The sequence below is a fragment of the Melospiza melodia genome, chromosome 5 (genome assembly GCF_035770615.1).
Source record: "Melospiza melodia melodia isolate bMelMel2 chromosome 5, bMelMel2.pri, whole genome shotgun sequence".
Classification (NCBI taxonomy): Eukaryota; Metazoa; Chordata; class Aves; order Passeriformes; family Passerellidae; genus Melospiza; species Melospiza melodia.
Window position 1 is genome coordinate 14,104,355 of NC_086198.1, and position 20,604 is coordinate 14,124,958.

At 40.0% G+C, this 20,604-nt stretch overlaps 1 protein-coding gene across 1 annotated transcript; it reads left to right on the forward strand.

Annotated features, from left to right (window-relative positions):
• The first annotated feature begins 4,283 nt into the window (after nt 1-4,283).
• PLRG1 (pleiotropic regulator 1) lies at nt 4,284-19,984 on the forward strand. The gene is made up of 15 exons (XM_063156334.1): nt 4,284-4,354; nt 6,088-6,194; nt 6,423-6,565; nt 7,627-7,680; nt 8,877-8,970; nt 9,375-9,465; nt 9,654-9,755; nt 10,646-10,738; nt 11,085-11,234; nt 11,344-11,445; nt 11,954-12,056; nt 12,656-12,764; nt 14,266-14,405; nt 15,890-16,083; nt 17,091-19,984. Exons 1-15 carry the CDS (start codon nt 4,346-4,348, stop codon nt 17,148-17,150), a joined length of 1,551 nt encoding a protein of 516 aa, XP_063012404.1. The 5' UTR covers nt 4,284-4,345; the 3' UTR covers nt 17,151-19,984.
• The last annotated feature ends 620 nt before the right edge of the window (nt 19,985-20,604 follow it).

A 20,604-nucleotide genomic window follows, 5' to 3' on the forward strand; every position in this document is an offset into this window, starting at 1 on the left:
AATCAGCCATGGCTCGAGGAGCTGAAACTCCACTGAATTTGATCTCCAGCATGAGGACATCACCAACACTATTAGATTTGGAAGAACACAAACTTCTCCCTACAGACACTAAGAAATCTGTCCAAGGCCAAAAGTAACATAATTAACAAGTTATCACCACTTGTGGATGCTAGCCAAGATGTTATCATTGATTTCGGGAATATCCTAACTTTAACTACAGTTTTCCCTCCATTTACCTCTGAGGGAAGTTCAGCCACCCTCATCTTACAGATGGAAGGGATCTAGTCCTTGAACTTTTGCCCAGGGCTTACAAGAAGCCTGTGGTACAGTGGAACTACAACTAGGTCTCACTATTCCCGAGCTGGAAACACAAATTATCCCAGTTCAGTTCACAAAAATCTTAATTAAATATTAATAATATCAAGTGATATTTGTGGTAAATCTGACTTGAAATGATCAGCATGTTCTGCAGTAATTTATGGTGTCCTCCTCCAGGCATTAAGCTCCCTTTAGCTCCTGATGGAGAGCCCTGGTTGTGTTTGTGCAGAGGCTGTCAGAGACTGAATGACAAGGGTTGGTGCGGGAGCCGCCAAGCCAACTGCAGAGCCCCATCATGGGAAACCCCCAGGCTTGTTCTGCCTTCAGATGGGATTTCCCCTTTGAAACTCAGCCTTTGACCCCCTCAGCTCCAGTACCTTTCATTGGCTTCCCCTGGAGAGTTGGGTGGTGGTGTCTCCATGGGCATTCTCCATGAGCAACACGTGCATGTCATACCCCAGCAGGCTGGCGGCTTCGCGCCAAATGACCAGACACCTCAGGGCAGGGAGCGTGGGACTGTCCATCTGGTGAGCAAGGGCCTTGTCTGCACTGCAGAGGCTGTGCCTGGAGACTTTTATCAGCAAAAACGGTCCAAATTTGGACTGGCGTACAGAGGAGTCTATCCTGGCAAACATACACGCATGCAGGAAAGCATTTTGGCAGCAGAAGTTCATCTCCATTAGCATCTTGGTTGTGAGATGTGATTTAACTCTCATGCTTGCAACCATTACAGTCAGGCTGACACTTTATAAGGATTGAATAAAGCCTTATGAAGAAGCAAAACTATAGCTTAAATTTCTTCTAAAAATGGTATCAAAGAAGCGCTCTCTTCAAAAACAGAAGAACCTCTCTTCCTTCATACTCCCTCCTCCAATTCACGTGGTTAATGAGAAGAGCTAATGTGGTGGTGACACCACAGCATGTCTGCTGGAAACTGCAATAGTGTGTTCCCAGAGCTAATGGGGTGGTGACACCACAGCATGTCTGCTGGAAACTGCAATAGTGTGTTCCCAGAGCTAATGTGGTGGTGACACCACAGCATGTCTGCTGGAAACTGCAATAATACTCCATGGACCTGTTGGTGTTCCAGAACACCCCTGTGTACAGCATTTTTTACTAAAAGGGCACTTACTGGCAGAGGTGTGTGTGTGTTTTGAGGAACTGTTTGCTCGGTGCCCTTGTGTTTGTAGTGCTGGCCAGTGATGCAACCCTCTTTACACAAACCCCCCGACCCAGGACAGGCACGATCACCAGATCACGGCTCTTCAGAGCTGGATGGATCTCCAAAGAGGTCTTGGGGAACAGAACCTTCTTGGCTTACACTGAGTTATAGTGTTTCAATTTAAAAATAGCTGTTGATTTGGAAATGTCCTTTTAAACCACTAGTGTTGTAACAGTGTCATCCTAGGAAAAGAATATTGTGAACCTAAATGTTCACCTCCACTGAGATGAATATCCTTTTTTCTTCTTTGCTTTTACTGGTAGCAAATATTACTTCAAAGCTTTCTTGTAAATGATAATGAATGCTATCTCCATGTTCTGGGAGCAACATTAATGACTGGGCTATTCCCTTTGGCTTTAATAGAACACTAAAAGTTCATCCAATTTGCTAGTCACCTTCTATGAAATAGTGCTTATAAAAAATACAAAGCTAGCTATTTCCAGAATTGCAGCTGTTGCTGACATGCAAGACACATCAAGAAGCCATATGTAACAAAGAAAATTAATGAAGTGCATATTCTTATTAATATTACTGACATGATTTATTGATGCTCCAGGACTAAATTTCACCCTAGACTAAACCTTCTAGGAAAAAAAATTAAATTTGTCCTCTAACTGCATTCTGAAATCTCTGAAAAGATTAATTTGTCCTCTGAGTTTCTGAAGTATTACAAGGATAACAGGAAACAAGTTCAGATTATAAATTTATGAGGAATATTTATGTGTAAAAAAATTAGAAAACTACAGCAACTCCAGGGCCATGTGAATACTAATATTAATAGTAACAACAAGCACACACAAGTTTTCTTGCTAAATATATTTTTTTCTTTATTTTTTTACCGGAGTGTATATTTCAAATTTGGTTTCCCTTTAAAAGGCAGTGGAAATAAGTTGATTTATTTCAACAGAAAATAGGAAGGAAACAACTCTACAGACAGCTGGAGACTAGCCTTTAAACCATTTCCACACATCAAATCCTGCTTGATCAAGCAGGCACATGCTACTCTGTGTGCAACCTTAAAAAAGAAAGATAAACCTGTTTGAAATTCCTAGCTCTCCCCAAGTTTCCTTTCAAATGTTGTGTATCTTCAGTCTAACCTCATCAGCCCAAGAGGATGATAGAGACTTGCCCCATTTTGACACACTGCCCTGGAGTTTGCACTCTAGTTGCATTTTAAGCAAGGACAGACAACACTCCCCCTCCACGAGATGCTGTGCTGGTCTTTATGGGAAGCTCTGAAATCCAACAGGAATTGCCAGCCTCACCAGAGGGACTACCAAAATAGGCTGACATGTTAAACATGAAACCTGGCTGCCTTGGCTTGAAGCTGAGCTGGCAATAGTTCTCCACTGCTACTGACACAATGCAATTGGCACATCTTCTCCAGCTCTACCTAGAACAGGAGCTGGGGCTCAAAGCCACTTCAAGCACTTTTCCATCACTGTATTCTAAATTACTAAATACAAACCACCAGCGCAGCCACCAGATGTGACCCATCAACTGCAGAAAAGATACCATATTCATGTCGAGCAGGCAAGCTGTGTGCCAGAAACAATCCCAGGCTACTGCTGTCCTGTAGCTAGTAAAGACAGTGGGTTCGAACCACGTTGCATTGAATTACTTCTATCTCAAATTGTTTTGTAAACTGTTCACAGCTCAGGCATGCAGGCAAGCAGACAGAGTGAGGGGTAAAAAAGAGCAGCATGAAGGAGTGGCTGCAAAAGATGAGCTGACCAAATCCCAGCTACTGCTCAGGAGGACAGGAGTTCCTGGAATTACGAGCAGATGAGTATATGTGGAGAAAGTAGGTGCCTATTTGAAATTTGCACATATGCATGTGGTTATCCTGCTCACGAATGGAAGTGAAATGTCAGGTGGAGTAGCAGGGTACATTTGGAAGAGATTTACAGCCTCTGCCCTTTCACAGCCAACACTTTGCCATGAAGTGCGGCGGTTCCCAGCTCATTCACATGCTCCACTCTCCAAGGAAATGAGGTCCCGTGGAGCCAAACTAAAGACACTCTTCCCAAAAGGTCCGCTCTAATGGCTAACATCCAGTATCACCGCGCTTCAACAGTGTATGGCGGGACTGCGCAGCCCAGGCCCGATCCCTCACCCTGAGGGGGCAGCGCTCGGGCCCCGCTGCAGGCCGGGCGCGGGGCAGCGCCGGCGCCTCTCCCGCAGCGCCACACCGCCCTCTGCCGGCCGCTGCCCGCGCCGCGCCCGCCGGAGACGCCGTACCCGGGGGATGGCTCCGGGATGACTCCGGCTGGAGGGAGCGCACTGAGTGGGGTCAGGACAGCAGGGAGTGGGGTCACCGGGTCACACCTGCCGGATCAGGCAGGGCCATCCCAGAGCATGCGGCACAGGGCTGTGTCCACAGAGTTCTTGATTATCTCCAGTGACGGAGATTCCGCAAGCTGTCTGTGCCGCTGCACCATCAACTGCACAGTATAAGAAGTATTTCTTCATGTTCAAGTGGAACTTCCTGTGCATCAGGTTCTGCCCACTGCCTCTTGTCCTGGTGCTTGGCAGCACTAAGAAGAGCCTGGCTCCATTCTCCCGTCACCACCCCTTCATATATTTGTACACATTGATGAAGTGACTCGCACCGCCTGCCCCCGCAGCGCCAGCGGGGCTCGAACCTGCGAGGCCCGCACGCCGAGCGAAGGGGTTCCCATAAGCCCCGCCCCTCTGCTTTGGCGCTCCGTCCATTTCCCTCGTTGTGCGTCTCTTCCGGTCCGGCGCGGGAGGGCGCCGGAAGTGGCTCCATAGCGGCCGCGGCCGGGGGAGTTCGGCGGCGCCATGGCGGAGGTGAGGGACGAGGGAGGGCCCCGCGCGTTCGCTCTGTCGCGCCCTTGAGGCGCTCTGGGCGAGACCAGGGAGCGGGAGCGGGTTGGGACCGGGCGGGAGAAGTGCCGCCCCGCACCCGCCGCCGTCGCTGTCCCCTGGGTGGGAAAGGCCGCTGTGGGGATGGTCCGTGGCGGCGCCTCCATCTGCGGCCCCCGCCCGGTTCGGCCCGGGGACACCGAGGTGCCCGCAGAACGCACCCGGTGCGGGCCATGGGAGTGTGCGTGTCTGGGGCGGGAGTGAGCAGCGGGTTTGCTTTGCCAGGCTTGTGCCGAATGCGGAATTGGTGCTGCGGGGCATCAGGCACAGCATCGCCAGCCCGTCAGGAGGGGATTGTCCCGCTCCAAGCTGCTCTGAGGCGGCCTCACCTCCAGTGCTGGGTACTGTTTTGGGTACCACAGTATCAGAAAAAGGTGTAAAAGTTATGGGGATGAATGATCTAGAGGAAAAACCTTATGAGGAGTGGATGAGATCACTTGCCATATTCAGACTGGAGAAGAGGGTGAAGAGAAACCTCATTTCAGTTTACAGCTTCCTCATGAGGGGGAAGCAGAGGAGCAGGCTCTGATCTGATCTCTGTGGTGACCAGTGACAGAATCCAAGGGAGTGACCTGAAGTTGTGTCAGGGGGGGTTTAGGTTGGATATTAGGAAAAGGTTCTTCACCCAGAGGGTGGTTGGGTGCTAGAACAGCTCCCCAGGGCAGTGGTCACAGCCACAGGGCTGACAGAGCTCAATGAACATTTGGACAATGCTCTTGGGCACAGGGTGTGACTCTTGGGGGTGTCCTGTGCAGGGCCAGACCTCGATGATCCTTGTGAGCCACTTCCAGCTCAGCACATTCTGTGACTGTGGAGAGCTGATGCCGGGGTGTTTTACCACCAGAGAGCTACTGACTGTTAGCCCATAAGGGAAACCACAAAAAGGGTCTTTTTGTGAGGGTTTGGGAGCACAGCTGTGGAGAAGCCCACTGGTTTTATAGGTTGTAGAATCTTTACTGTGGGGTGAATTTCATGCACTTCTGAAGGCACATGGGGCTGTCGGGGTTATAGAAGGAGGTGCAACGACTGCTGCCAGATGCAACACTACGAGCTGGTGTTTTACAGAAAAGCATATGTCAAAAATTACTTGCAGAAATTTCTTCCCTGTTGGGGAGACATTGTGGTACCTACTCCTCCGTTTGTGGTGTCAGCAGCTGCTGTTGTTAGGTGGTAATTAGCCATGTTAACATGAAGTGGTACTGTGCACAGAAATTCATATTGCTCATGTTCTTTTTACAGTGGTAGTAAAAAGGGAAAATTTTACAGAGGGAAAATTTACAGGTGTTTTTTTTTTTTTTTCAGAAAGAATTGACTTATTTATTGCCTCCATATAAAAACAGATTTGGGAAGGACGTGGGATAGAACTTTTATACTCATGGATTTGTCATGTAGATACCAGTGCAGAAAGTTTGATAAAAGTTTTTGGCTTGCTTTTCAAAGTCTTGTAAGTTTTCAAGGAATAGAATATAGTTTTGAGTAAACAACTGACATAATGAATTTTTTAGTTTCCAAGAAGATTAGTGTCTTCTGTGAACAGAATGGTTGCATGTCATGTAACATAACTGAGAAATTGCTACTCAGTTCAATTTATGTTTCAGTGTTCAGTTTTTCATTTAAATCTGTTCAAACTTATTTAAATGCTCTTTTCTTTATTTTAGGAAGTCCAGAAGCATTCTGTGCACACACTTGTGTTCAGATCTTTGAAGAGAACCCATGACATGTTTGTAGCTGACAATGCCAAGCCTATCCCATTGGATGAAGAAAGGTAAGTGCTGCTGCACCCAGTGAAGTTTTAAACACTGTCAGTGATTGTCAATTTCTGACTCAAGTCAGAAATTCAGATGTTTCTGTACTGTCAACACTGTAATCTTGCGGGGAGAGAGAAATATTAGAGTTGTAGAGTAAGTTGTATGACATGCCTGTGCAATATTCCAGAACCTGTTAGCAGTTCAGAGGCCGGGGCTCAGTGAGGTTTTGCTTTCCTCTCGCGCAGCCACAAGGTGAAGATGGCCGTGAAGCTGCGCACGGAGTACGGCTCGGTGCTGCACATGCCCTCGCTCAAGGAGAACCTGCGGGAGAAGGGGGGCCCCAACTCCGGGGATCCCTATGGACACAAACAGTACTCTGGAAACCAAGGTTAGTGTGCCCTTAGTGCTCTGTTTGTCCTTCTCTTGTCACAGTCTCACTGGTGTAAAATCTGCAGAATGCAGTCCAGTGTTAATCCACTGGAGATAAATACAGATATCAAAGAAACCTTTTTTGATTGGTATTTTTCTTGCTAGGGTCCACAAGAGGTAAGTGATACAGAAGAAGGGGGAAGCTGATTTTAACAAAGGAGTTCTTGAGTGCTGTGGATTTTTTATTGTGATTAGTTGGTGAAAAGAGTAACTTTTGGTAATATTAGTGTGTAATGTACTTAAGTGTTAGAGTTGAATAATGTATTTCTTATGTCTGCAAGTTCATGATTAAGGACATCCTCTTTTTTACTTTTGTTTGTTTTGCATTTTTGCGTGTTGTTTTTGGTTTGGGGTGGTTTTTTTGTTATTTTAGCTTTGTTTCATAGTATATTTACAGTCTTTTAGTTGCGCAGTTTTTAAACCAGAAAACGCTTTATTTCAAATCTGTAGAGTTTTTTTAATGTATGTTTTGTGATGTATAAAATGTGTTTGTATGTGTGTGTGTTAGTTAGCTCTCGTATGAAAATTTCTTTTCTAAAAATGCTGCCTCATTTTAGTTGAGGTAGTTGATATTCAGTTGATACTGAGATTCTGCCCAAGGTGCTTTATTTGGAAGTATTGTGAAACACGTTGAGGGAGAATGAAAAATCTTTTAAGAAGAAAAGAACCTTTTTCAATTCTGGCAGCGCAGACAACCAACAAACTAGCTTACATTTCAGACACCCACGCTCTTTGTAGTCATGATACCTCCTTCAAAGGCAGTGTGAAGATTTTTTTCTTGAGTCCTCTTGATAACTGAATGGTAGCTTTACTATTCAAATTAATTGTTTTTTACAGTTGAGTTTTCTAAAATGGAGATAACCAGAACAAATTAAATTAATGAAAATGAGAAATGTCTATGTACATTGAAGGTGATTACAAGTTTCTTCTGCTGTGTATTATCTGCTCTCTTTTCCTCTATTTGCTGTTTGAGTGCATTATAAAATGTAATTATTAATATAACATTCTCTTGCTCTTTAGGGCAAGAAGTTGAGTATATGGTAACTGGTACTCACCCTTACCCATCTGGGCCCGGTAAGTAAAATTTTGCAAGTGTTTGTATGGATTTTTTGGGTTCCTGTATGAAGAAAATATCCTCCATCCTAGCAGGAGCAGGCTTCCTCTTGATGTGAATCCATAATTAATAGTAGTGGAATGTTGCCTGCTTTTCATCACCAGAGCAGAAAGGTGTAAGTTTCACCATCTTGCTCTGGGGAAGAGTTTTGAGGGTGTAATAATTTTAGTGCTTGTAAGGGTTACAAGCACTAGTTGCTCATTGCCACTGCTACTGACTGATCCTGCTCTGTTAGTTTTATTTAGTTTTAGCTGTTGATCTTTTATTGTGCTTAAGTTTATTATGTGTAGTAGGAAATCTGTTGTCTTGATTTATAACTTAACAGATGTGAGTGTTCAGTGAACCCTCAACCGTTAAAAAACCAGGCATAGTTGCTTTTAACTATGGGGACAAGAATTACTCACAGTGTCTTCCTTCAGTTTAGTGTTCTTTTAATAGAATCATTTATATCAGGGTTCAAAATCAGACTCTCTTGGCTGTTTCTTGTTTTAACCTGAATATTTTGCCCAAATACTGAGTTTGTTGTCAACTGACAGAAGTGGTTAGGAGAAGAAATAAAGTGATGAGTTAAATTCACCAGTCTGCACCAAAACTGTACTTTACAAAGAGTTTTTAATTTCTTTTTAGACAACACCTGCTGTTCTTGACAAGGTTAAAAATCTGAATATGTAGCCTGAAATTCTCACTTCAGTAGGACTAAACCTTCTGTAGTTCTGGCACCACTGTGTGATGCCAAACACCACATAGGGATGGATTATAAATTGTACTAAAGGGCCTAAGTTAGCAAATGCTTTACAAGATCATGTTTATTTCTGTGATGTTTGGATTTCCATAGCAGTTAAAGCTGGATATAGAGATGGATGCTGCTCCTAATTAGACTTTTTTTTTGTTTCCAATGGCATACTGTTTTAAACTCTAGAAATTTTGTACTCATATATGTAGTAGATCAAGATGGAAAGGATTTGTGCCAAAATAAAGATTTCAGTAGATTTGAATTGGATGTGAAAATGTTACTGAAGGATGAGAGTTTATATTACAGATGTGTCAGGCCCTTGTTTGCAGGTATATGTGTTTATATATGTTTGTATAATACACTTTTGAGTTCCTGTTTAATGGAGTTGTCTTTGTTTCTGATATGTTTTTTTTTTTTTTCAAGGTGTGGCTTTGACAGCAGATACTAAGGTCCAGAGGATGCCAAGTGAATCTGCAGCACAGTCCTTAGCTGTAGCACTTCCTGCTTCCCAGTCCAGGTACTGCTGTGTTGCCTCATTGACATTGTTATCTGTGGGAATTGCAAGGCAAATCACAGAAGCTGGGATAAGAGCTACTTGGAGTAATTAGAATATTCTTAAAGGAACTGCTTTTAGTGTGGACAGGCATTGTTTTTATGTATGCTTTTTATTTTGTATTGTCATGAGAGGTAGTGGGTGGAAGTTGGGACAAGGGAAACTTTGTTTAGTTAGAAGAGAAGAATGTGAAGCTTTGTGATATCTGTACCTTGGGGTGGTCAGGTCCTGGCCAGGGTGCCAGGAGAGGTTGTGGACTCTCCATCCTGAGAGGTGTACAGCACTCAGCTGGGTGCAGCCCTGTGATGCCTTATCATTTAGCAGGAGAAAGTCAATTGTCAGTCATGACCCATTTTCACTCCCCCCAGGCTGGATGCAAACAGGACAGCTGCTGGTGTGGGTGACATTTACAGGCATGCTGGAATGTCTGAGCGTTCCCAGCCTCCTGGGATGGCTGTGGTGAGTCTGTTGCACATCTAACTGGAACAGTACATGGTGTTGACCAGATTGCTTCTGGATCTGTGTGTGTTGTCTGGAGATCTCCTGACTGACTAAATTTAATCAGTTTTGAGAAGGCAGAATGTTTTAGGCTTTGGACAAAGAGATAAACTACCAGCCAGAAGACTAACACTTCTTTTAATTTACAGGCTATGGTGGAAGCTGGTGGAAACAAAAATTCTGCATTAATGCCAAAGAAGGCTCCAACCATGCCCAAACCTCAGTGGCATCCACCTTGGAAACTCTACAGAGTAAGTTAGAAATTACGTGACATGAACATGCATATAAAAGTAGACATACTCTATGTAAGACCTCAAATCATAGTTTTTGTTCTCATTCACAAAAATATAATAAAATGTGATTTAAAAATGTGATCAAAAAGTGATCACAACTAAGTTATGTATACACAGTCTCGCTTTGAACCTCTCTTTTATTCTCGTAGCTGTGTTATGTTAAATTTGGTGGAAGGTTTGCTGTATTTCTGCCTAAGAAACTTCGTTGTGTTTTAAATCTTTCAAAATGAGCCGTATGACAGTACCTGAAACATGACATCCAGTGAAAGTAGTTATGAGGTTTGATTTTAGCTGTCTGACCTTGGAAAATTTAGAGAAATGGGCTGCTGAAAGCAAAGCATGTGTTGGCAGAGTATTTCTTGTGAGATCAGGCTCCATTATTTTTTATTGGAAAGTGTCCAACTCTCATATTACCCCTGTTTTGGGGAAAAGAAGGCGATGGTGTGCTTTAAGAGGTTATTATATAGAAATGTGATTTAATAGCCAGTGTTTTTATAATTGTTCTTTGTATAAACACTGTCCAGCAGCAGAAGGAATCTGTGCTCAAATATGGTCTTTCTCTGCAAAGCTTCAAGTGTTGAGCCACAGTGTTATGGACTCGCAAAGGATATTAAAAAGTCGCTTATACAAACAAGGTCTTTACATATTGCAGCTTCCCCATGTCTGGTGTATTATGTAAATTTCTAGTTTTCTCTTTAACTGGAGTAGAAATCAAGCTGTCTTTAGATCTGATTTCACATTTGACTTTTCTTGGTAAATACTAGCAAATTTCAGTGTTGAAGAAGGAAAATTACTTCAAAAGGTGTTGTATTATTTCTGATATAAAGTTTTTTTGGTTCTTTCTGAAGGTTATCAGTGGTCATCTGGGCTGGGTGAGATGCATTGCAGTGGAACCAGGAAATCAGTGGTTTGTTACTGGCTCTGCTGATAGAACCATAAAGGTAAGAGCTTGGAAGAAATGACAGAGTTTGCAGGGGTGGGGTTTTTTTGTTCCCTTTTTATTTAAAAATGTTTCCAGCCCTTGGAAACAATTTCTTGTTTGCTGTTTGTGGAATAATGAACTGCAGAACATTTTTTCTTTTGTTACCTTGTCATAAAGGATTTGTGGAGTAGCTGCCGTTCTTCTTTTGAGATTTCATTTCTTACATGGTAGTATCTGGAGAGCAAGTGTTTGTGTGACTGTATTTTTATCTTACATTGCAGCAGGATCAGTTACATCTGGGCTGTGTACCCAGATTCACTGTGTAACTTTTTCCTGTCTATCTTAAAATACCTATTTTGGTGCAGATTTGGGACCTTGCTAGTGGCAAATTGAAATTGTCTTTGACGGGACACATCAGTACCGTACGCGGGGTGATAGTAAGTGCAAGAAGTCCATACCTCTTTTCTTGTGGAGAAGACAAACAAGTGAAATGCTGGGATCTTGAGTACAATAAGGTAAGCTGCAATTTCTTTAATTGAAGGAATTGGTAGTAGCAAATACAAAAATCAAAGCATTTAGAATATTTTGTCAGTTATTAGTTTGCATGGTTTTTTATTCATCTAGGTTATCAGACATTACCACGGTCATCTAAGTGCTGTTTATGGCTTAGACTTGCATCCAACAATAGATGTGCTGGTGACATGCAGCAGGGATTCAACAGCACGAGTAAGTATAGCATTGTTGTGTTTGAACATCTTGATGTGTGTATTTCAATACCTTCACTTGTAAAATGAGCACTTAGCAAAAGTTGTCATCAATTTAGATGAAATACTAAGGTGGTTTGTGTTAGCTTTGTCTTACATTGTTGATAAAATTGAAGCCCAAATACACAAACTTGCCATGTCACTTCAGGATGATGTTTTATTTCTTAGTTTAGTAGGTAGACTACATAGCATATGTAGGATTGCTTAGTATTTAGAAGGTGGTGTGGGATTATGGTGGCTTGAATTATCCGTATGCCTGGAAGGCATGTAACTGGCAGGTTCCTGCTCTTCTTGAAATTTGCCAGCTGAGGCAGTTCTGTAATAAATGGTTGGGTGAAAAATACCACCTAAATACCATTTTTTAATCTGTAAGACTATGGCAAGGAAATTATGTAATCAGTGTTAGTGCCTAAAATACATTGAATATTCTCCTGTTACTGACCTCTGACATATTTGCTGTGATTTCATAGATTTGGGATGTAAGGACGAAAGCCAGTGTGCACACACTGTCAGGACACACAAATGCAGTAGCAACTGTGAAGTGCCAAGCTGCAGAACCACAAATTATTACAGGTATAGTAGGTGTAGTTTCATGAGTAACATGATGGAAAAACCTAATGGTAAATGTGTTTGTTCAGTAATTGTATGATGTTCATAATGTTATCTTGGTTAATTTTTCAAATCTCATACTAGTTTCTGTTGAAAATGGGCCATGCAATGGTTATTACATACTATTAATGGTATGTTTAATCAAATATGGCTGTGCATTGCTTGAATGCTTTTCTGCACTTCCCTTTTTTCTGGTGTTTTCATTTGTGTTCTAATATGTATTGAGACTTGGATTTTCTGTGATATTTCGGTTCTCCCTATTTCAGTTCTCCCTATTTCAGTTCAGGAGTGTCCAGTACTGTGGTTAAGTGTTCATCTTCTTTCCCATTATGTCAAAATCCAGCTTTGCAGTGTAACTCTTAAAGTTATCCTGCAAAACTGGATACTTCTTAAAACTGAGTAAAAATACTTTTGCAATCTGGAATCTTCTTCATCTGAGGTGGCATTAGCACAGTATTTATGTCTCTCTCACATCAATCTGGCTGCCTTAGCAAAGTAATGATTATGATAAAATCAAGATGATGGTTTCTACTGTTTTTTTTAAAATTTTCTTCTCATTGTAGGCAGTCATGATACTACCATACGGCTCTGGGACTTGGTGGCAGGAAAAACTCGTGTTACTTTAACAAATCACAAGAAATCTGTAAGAGCAGTAGTGCTACATCCAAGACAGTAAGTTTTCTTTATTTTGTTACACTTTCATAGTTTTTTGAGAATTCAACAGAGGAAATGTGAGTGATGATCTAGAATGGTAGAGCATAATAATGTGAGAAACTAATGCACTTAGGATGATGCAAAAATGTACATATCAATTATCAAATACATTTTACTGCACTGAGTGTGCTTCTCTAGTGTTGGCATTGGTGTACATTAGGAATCCTGAGAATGCCTTATATCCCAGAGTTGCTTATGTGTGTGCCTTTCATTCAGTCCTTAAAATTCAGTGATATAGTGCTCATAAGGCTAATGATAAATATGTAACTGAATGGTTGTGGGCAGGAATTGCAGTAGTTTTGTAATGGGCCAACGCACACATGTGATTAATGCTAAAGGAGACAGTGATTAATAGAGTGGTCTGTCTTTTTAATATGTGGTTCACTGCACAAGACATTTCAATCTAACTGGCCTTAAAAAAATCTCAATGTGAGAATTGAAGCTTTGAAGCAGATGTTCTTGGAAGTGCTTTGAATTTAGATGCTGTATTTTGATGCACAACTGTTGCCTGTTTGGATCTCCATTAAAATAGTGGACAAAAGGAGTTTACATAGAACTTGATTACTTCTGTGCCTTTAATATTTTAAAATTACATTTTGTCATTTCTATCAGAAATTCATCATCTTTGATATGAATAAACTCTGTTCCAGTGTGTGCCTGAAAAACTGTGTAGTCTGTTAGCTATAGAAAAAGGCTCTATTTTACTTACATTCTGAAAAAAAAAAGTAATTCAGGGTTCAACTTCATTGATAATACCTTTCTGAAAATAAACTTGAAGTGTTCTTGTCAAATGGTAGAAACTGTCAGTCTACAGTTCAAATTACTATTTTTTTTAATCTTGCAGTATTTTCTCAACTCAACTTTTTTATTTGTGCTATCTTTTAAATAGACAGCAAATTCTCTGGATATTGTGGCAAATTAAAGTATTCCTACAGGCTATTGTATGTGCTACCCAAATAACCATGTAACTGCTTGCACATGTTAAAATGAAGGAAATTTTTATTTTGGGGTGACTCAGTGGAAGAAATTATATTTCTTAGTAACATTTTTGCAGGGCTTTTTCCTTGCTTATGTAATTTTGGAAGACTAGGCATTAGCCTGTGCTTGGGGTTTGTTGCCTTTTTATCCTGTTACCTTTGCTGGTGATGCCCTGATACCTGAAAATTTGCCAGAATAACAACTGAAGAGAACTTAATGTGCATTTCAGATATTTGTATATGAAATCTATGGCATACAGGATGTTATAAAGTTTAGTTTATGAAGAGGAAAGAAAACAGTGGGAGTAGGTAATTCATGGCTTCATAAAATTGCTTAATTTCATGTGAAGTAAACCTGTCAGAAAAGCAGTTTTAATATTAAGTAATTTTGCAACTAGCATTTAGCAGTAGTTTTAATGAAGGACATTTGCTCTCACTACAGCTATTTTGAGCTTTAATATACTTTGTTTGTTTTCTTTCAGTTACACATTTGCATCTGGTTCTCCAGATAATATTAAGCAGTGGAAATTCCCAGATGGAAACTTCATCCAGAATCTCTCTGGTCACAATGCTATTATAAACACACTGGCTGTAAATTCCGATGGTGTTCTGGTCTCAGGAGGTAAAAATGAGAAATACACATTCCTCTCCTGTCCCCCATGCACATATGGCTGGAGGTCCTTAGGCAGAGATGCTCATGGAGCTCTGCCTTACCTAGGCCTGTCAGACTGCTGCAGGACATTATTTCATTTTGTTGTGAGTAGGGCCACTTTCATGACCTCGGATGTTTCTGAGCTGCATGCAAATAAAATAAATTTGAAGCACTTCTAATGGAAGAGGTTTCTCTTCTCAGCTGGCTGCTGCTGCAAGGCTCCAGAGTCCATCCTTTATGATCTGCTGGTCATTAGTGCCTCCTCTGGAATTAGCTGCATGTTGAGGCAGTGACACTGGCTAGCAGATGTAGAAGCATCTTGCTAAAGCTAAATGGGAATAAAGCACTTTGTCCAATGTGCCCTTGGTCCTGTAGGCTGGGGATGTGGGGTAAGATGGAAATGTGCTAAGCAGGAATTGGGAAACAGCCAGTTACATTGTCACCTTACTCTGGTTATGTTTCCATCTATGTGAAAGGGGCCCTTGATTTTAAAATTTGGATAAAGCTGTGTTTAACAAATGGCTCACCCGTGTAAGAACAAGAACTTCACAAAATACTGAAATGGACTTACATGTCATTATTATTATTTGAAGACACTTTCAGAACATCCTTTTATGACTTTTTTATGTTTGTAGTAGCTGAGTCTTAAAAAAACACCTTCTCCACATAAAAAAACTCTATTACCATTTTACTGATATTAATTGTGAGTTCTAAAAAGTTAAAATTGGGGTTTCAATTCTCCCCTTTACATCCTAATGCTATCTACAGCAGCTTCAGAGAAGGTGATACTGAATCAAAATAAGTTGATTTTACCTTGGAGTTTTCTACTGTAGAAACACTCTTCTTGAAATATCTGGATTTCTAGTCTAGCTGGCAGCTGTGGAGAAATTTAATTTTTAATAAATCTGTTTTGGCTAGATGATGCTTTTGAGGGGTATTGGGTTTTCTAACTGAAAAATTTTCTTGAGAGCATCCTTCTGAATAGAGCGTTCAGATTGCTGTGAATGCCCTGTAGCTGATGCCAGTAGCAGCAACACTGGAGGTGGTTTAAACTGGATTTGGAATAAAATCTCTGCAAACATTAAACCTACTTTGCATTAAGTCAATGTCCTAATCTCTTTGGGAGGATGATGCCTCCTCATTCAACTTCAGTGGAGCTACTGAGCAGGGAGCTTGATTTTCAGAATACCTGTCCTTACTGTGCCTCCAAAGCAACTTGTGCAATTGCCCTGTGATGTAGTGTATCATCTCTCGGGGTTATCTGATGAAAACCTGGGTGAGATTCTGAGAAGGAAAACAGCAGAAAACAGGAAAATTTATAGGATGTACTGTGCTATTCTACATGAATGTGGTGTTATGTATTCCTGATGTATTTACTAATTGTTCATGATGGTGGTTTTAGAAGACTGATAGAAATTTACTGGCTTGTTTGTTTGTTTGTTTGTTTGTTGTAGCTGATAATGGCACTATGCACCTTTGGGACTGGAGAACTGGATACAATTTCCAGAGAGTACATGCAGCTGTACAGCCAGGTTCTTTGGACAGTGAATCAGGAATATTTGCTTGTGTTTTTGACCAGTCAGAAAGCAGATTGCTAACGGCTGAAGCTGATAAAACCATAAAAGTATACAAAGAAGATGATACTGCGGTATGTCAAAAAGTCTTTTTAAAGTATTTTCATAAAATCAGAAAAATTCAGACAAATATAACACATATCTGTAGGGGACATTTTCATACTTATGTAATCCATTTTGTTGAAGTTTGAAAGAAATCTCTGTATTAGCATTAACAGGACAGTAGCTAATTTCTGCATTCCTAATTATTGTTATATGCTGTAGTACAAATAAGTGTCAGGTCTGTGAACTCTTCTGTAAAGAGCCTTTTTGGTGAAGTTTGGAGAAATCTGAATACAATCATGTACATTGGGTTTTGAACCCAGTGGGGAACTATGTGAGGTTGTATTGATAAAAATATGGGAATCAGCAAAAGGATTGCACTTTTAAGGTTTATTGTACTTTTTTATATCATTTGAATTAGTTATTGGCCTTGACAGTTTTTAGAATTTGAAGTCAAGAGCTTATTTTCAAACTGTTATTCTAAAATATGAATTGGTTTACCAGTGGAGAGGACAACAGATGATTGTATAGTTTATCTGTGTATGTCTTCAATATAAAGAATATAAGCATTTTAATCAAACCTTGGAATTTTGCACTGAATTAGACTAGGAGTAACTCTTAAGTATAAAGAATCAGGAATTTTTTATCAGTTTTAAAGCTGGGCAAAATACACTCCATGACATCTACCAATACTGATGTAGATATGTCTGGAAAGCCTGTCACTGGCAGCTCCTGCTCATGTGCTTTGATAACCACAGTGTTGTTTTGGAAATGCCACTGGCAACCTGATCATTTTCCTTGCTGGAAAAAAAAAAAAAAGACAAGTACAGAAAAAGTATTACTATGTATTTCAGACAGTGAGATGATAGAAAATTTAATTTGGGTAAATTAATTACATTGTAGATTAAGTATTAATAATGCTACTTATGAAATAGAGTACATATACTTCATAAATGGTATTTTAAACTAAACCTCAATTATAGGTGAGTTTCAAATTTAATATAAAAATCCTTATGAGATAATTTTTTTTCCCCTTTAGACTGAAGAAACCCATCCGGTCAGCTGGAAACCAGAAATTATCAAGAGAAAGCGATTTTAGTGTGGCAACATACTACTTCTGTAATTTTGTTTTGGCTTTCCTGAGAGCATTCAGTCAGATTTTGTTCTGCCTAGAACAGCAGAGCAAGAAGTCAGCTAAGTCATTGCTATTTCAACATGTTTTATAATAAATTTTATTTCTATTTCCTTTTGTCTTTTTTTGTTGCAATTCCAGCAAACCAGTTTAATCTTTACTTTGTGAAGCATGTATGGCTCATGAAAAAGATAGGTGTGCAGGTGGTTAATTTTTAGGCTTACATTCAACAGATCCTTATAAAAATATTTTGATGAGCTAAGTTGTCTGAAGCACCCTTGCTTGACCTCAAAAGTTAATCACAAATTTATGCATAGAAGTCATCTTCTGGAAGTTCCTTGGGGACACTTTCAGATTTTAGACCAATATTGTTTATTGTACATAGGCTAAGTCTATACTGAATTAGAGTTACTGAGTAATTTACAAACAAGCAGGACAACACAATAATAAGGTAATTTGCTTTATAAACACGGCCACTGAACATTGCTGGTGCTGTGTTATTGAAGGAAATGGATCTTCAGAGTGTATCTTTCCCCAGGAAAGTGTTCAAATGGAAGCACTCATCTTCACTTGGTTATTTCAGAGTGGGCCTTCTGTAGCAAGGACTGCTGTCAAATCACTTTGTTTGCAGGACCAGTTGACTTTCTTTGCAGATGAACTGTTTGCTTTTTCCAGTTATCTAAAGCATATATGACAGTAGAGTGCAGTGAAGTTTTAAAATTCAGCTAGAGGAAAAGCTCTTAGCTCATTTAAGCCTTATTTTACAGGTTGCTGTCTTCCCACGATCTTAAGAAGGAATTTAAAATAAACTGTTACTGAAAGGTAGTTTGTACTTGTGGAGGGACAAATCTTTCATTGGCTCTATGAATAGTCACATAACAAGCAGAAAACATGTAAACCTCCTTGCTACTACTATCTGTGATGTCTGTGCTGCTCTAAAGTACTTTCTCTTCACAGAGCAATAGAGAAAATCATTGTCATCTGGCCATTCTGTTATTGGCAAATTTGCTAGCAGGATTAATAGCTGCATTGGCTAGAGAATTACTCTGTGGCCTCACTGATATCAAGCACTGATGTCAAGCAGTTCACAATAATTATTTCTATTCTCTAGCAGTTCGACTTCTTTCAAATCTAGGATTTGTGTTAGAGAAGTGAGTTATTTGCAATGTAATTTACAAAAAGCTAGTAAAATTATGTGTTGTTTATATTATGACAATTTTTGTCTTTTTTATGATACATAGGAAGTCTTGTATTTATAATCTGAATGTCTGACAGTGTCATTTTAAGGGAGTCCAGGCTGCATAAATAACTGAATTTTAGTTGACAGCTACTGTCAGAAGAAACTTCACAAAATAGGAAATGGAATATTTGATATTTACGAGTTTGATTAGGAATCTTTTATTTGAGTGGTAATTTGAATTTTTCTGGATCTTAATTACAGTTCTTTCCATGGTAACTGATATAACAGTTAAAAATCCAGATTGTGGCTTATGCATGTATACAGCTACTAATGCGTCATTCCAGAAATCAGTGAATTATTGGTGTTGTGCAGATTTTTTTTGCTCACAGTGAAATCCTGTTTAGGAAACCAGAGCAGAGAGAAACAACTTAACTTGAAAAGAGGTGGGATTGCTGAGGATTTTTTTTGTTCCATTTTGTTTTGGGTTTTTTTTAAGAAGTATCTTTTTTTTTTTTTTTTTATAATTTGGAATGAGGAAGGAGAAATTACTTCTCTAGCTATGGGCCACAGTTCTAGCATGTCTTTTCTGTACTGGCACTTTACTTCAGAAACTGCATTTATTTTACTTACTCTTTATAATTTTGAAGAGTGATCAGAAAGTCTCCTTAAGAACCTGTGTTTCTTCTCTGGACATCTGCTATCTTGGGACAGTGGTTATGAGAGCATTTTTTTTTTGTGCCCTCAGTAAAGATTTTGTTTTTATATTAAAGGCCGTGCACTATTACTTGGGATAATATGTTTCCTTTTTGGCCCTAGGATAGGCTGCCACAGTTCTAAGTGTGATTTTTTTTGTTTTTTTAAGTGTATTCTTGAACATTTGATTGACTTGTTTGTTTCCTTCCCAGCAGTTTTTTCTTCCCTTTGACAGTAATGTGAATATCATCACATGTTTTTATGTAAGTATTGTTTATGGTGCATCGAGATTATCAGATTTCATCAAAGTACTTCTCTGGTGCTGAGTAAGCCTGGATAGTCAGCTGTGACACACATGGGCCTGATTGTGTAGGATACACAGTGGCATTAGATTTGTCAATGTCAGTTATAAGGTGAAGCAAAAAAAGAGGATCTGATGTACTGGATGGATTATCCATGCTTCTGGAAAGGGTCACAGTGCAATGTCAGTTTAAGTAATCTTGAATGGGAGTCTAATCACAGAAAATAATTACTGTACTTAATTCCATAAAATTTGATGTTGTCTTCTGTATAGGCTTCTACCACAAACCCTGAGATTTGTTTTATACTGTCTATAAAATTGCAGAGAAGTGAGGAAATGGGTTTTGTTTGTAAAATAAAAAAGTGTAACTGGTAAAGTGATGAATTTTTCAGATGACTCTTTGCTGATACCGAGGCATACAGTGTAAGCTGTGCAATTACAATGCTGTTGTGTTGCTGGCAGCAGGAGAGTGGTGCAGAACAATTTGTATTTAGCAGCTGAAAGGCTCACAGAAACAAGTGTCTAACAGCAGCTGCTTTTTAGTTTTGTTGGATTGGAATGAAAGTGCTACACCTGATGTAAGTGACAGCAATTTAGCAATCAATAAAACCTTCCATACAATATGAATTCATGTCTTTTTTCCATTAAGGTTTTTATAGTAAGGAGAGCAAAAAAAACTGTATTGAAGTGAAAGTAATTCAGTATCGACATGGACTGTTTCCCATAGCACAGTAACAAACATTTTTGCACATCAGCTGTAATGGGAAGTGAGAAAGTACTGATTGCTGTTTTATGCAGAGCTTCCTGTCTGCATGAAGGGATTAGCAAAACAGATACATTCATGCATTTTCTCTAGCATGTTTTTATAAAACCCAGAAACACCTCTGGAGTGAAGTATGAGTTCTAGGATGAGTTCTGGATGAGAGTTTTGTGGCAGGATCATCCCTTAGGCATTCATGTCTTCCTATTGCTGCTTTCTTGAATCTGTGGGATAAGTGTTTGTAACACTTAATTGTGTTACCTGAGTCAGTAACATGTTAACTTCTTCCAGGTGCATATTTGCACCAGGGTTTTGTTAACCTTCCTTCAGGGTTTTTGTTTGAATATAATGAATATACAAGCCCCAAACTTCTATCTAAAGCATGGATTAATTGGAGGCACTCCCCTGCAAATTAGACCTCAGCAGTAAAATAATTGAGCTAAATGTCTGTTAGCTAAATCTGTTGAATGTCTCCTTGCAAGGAAGT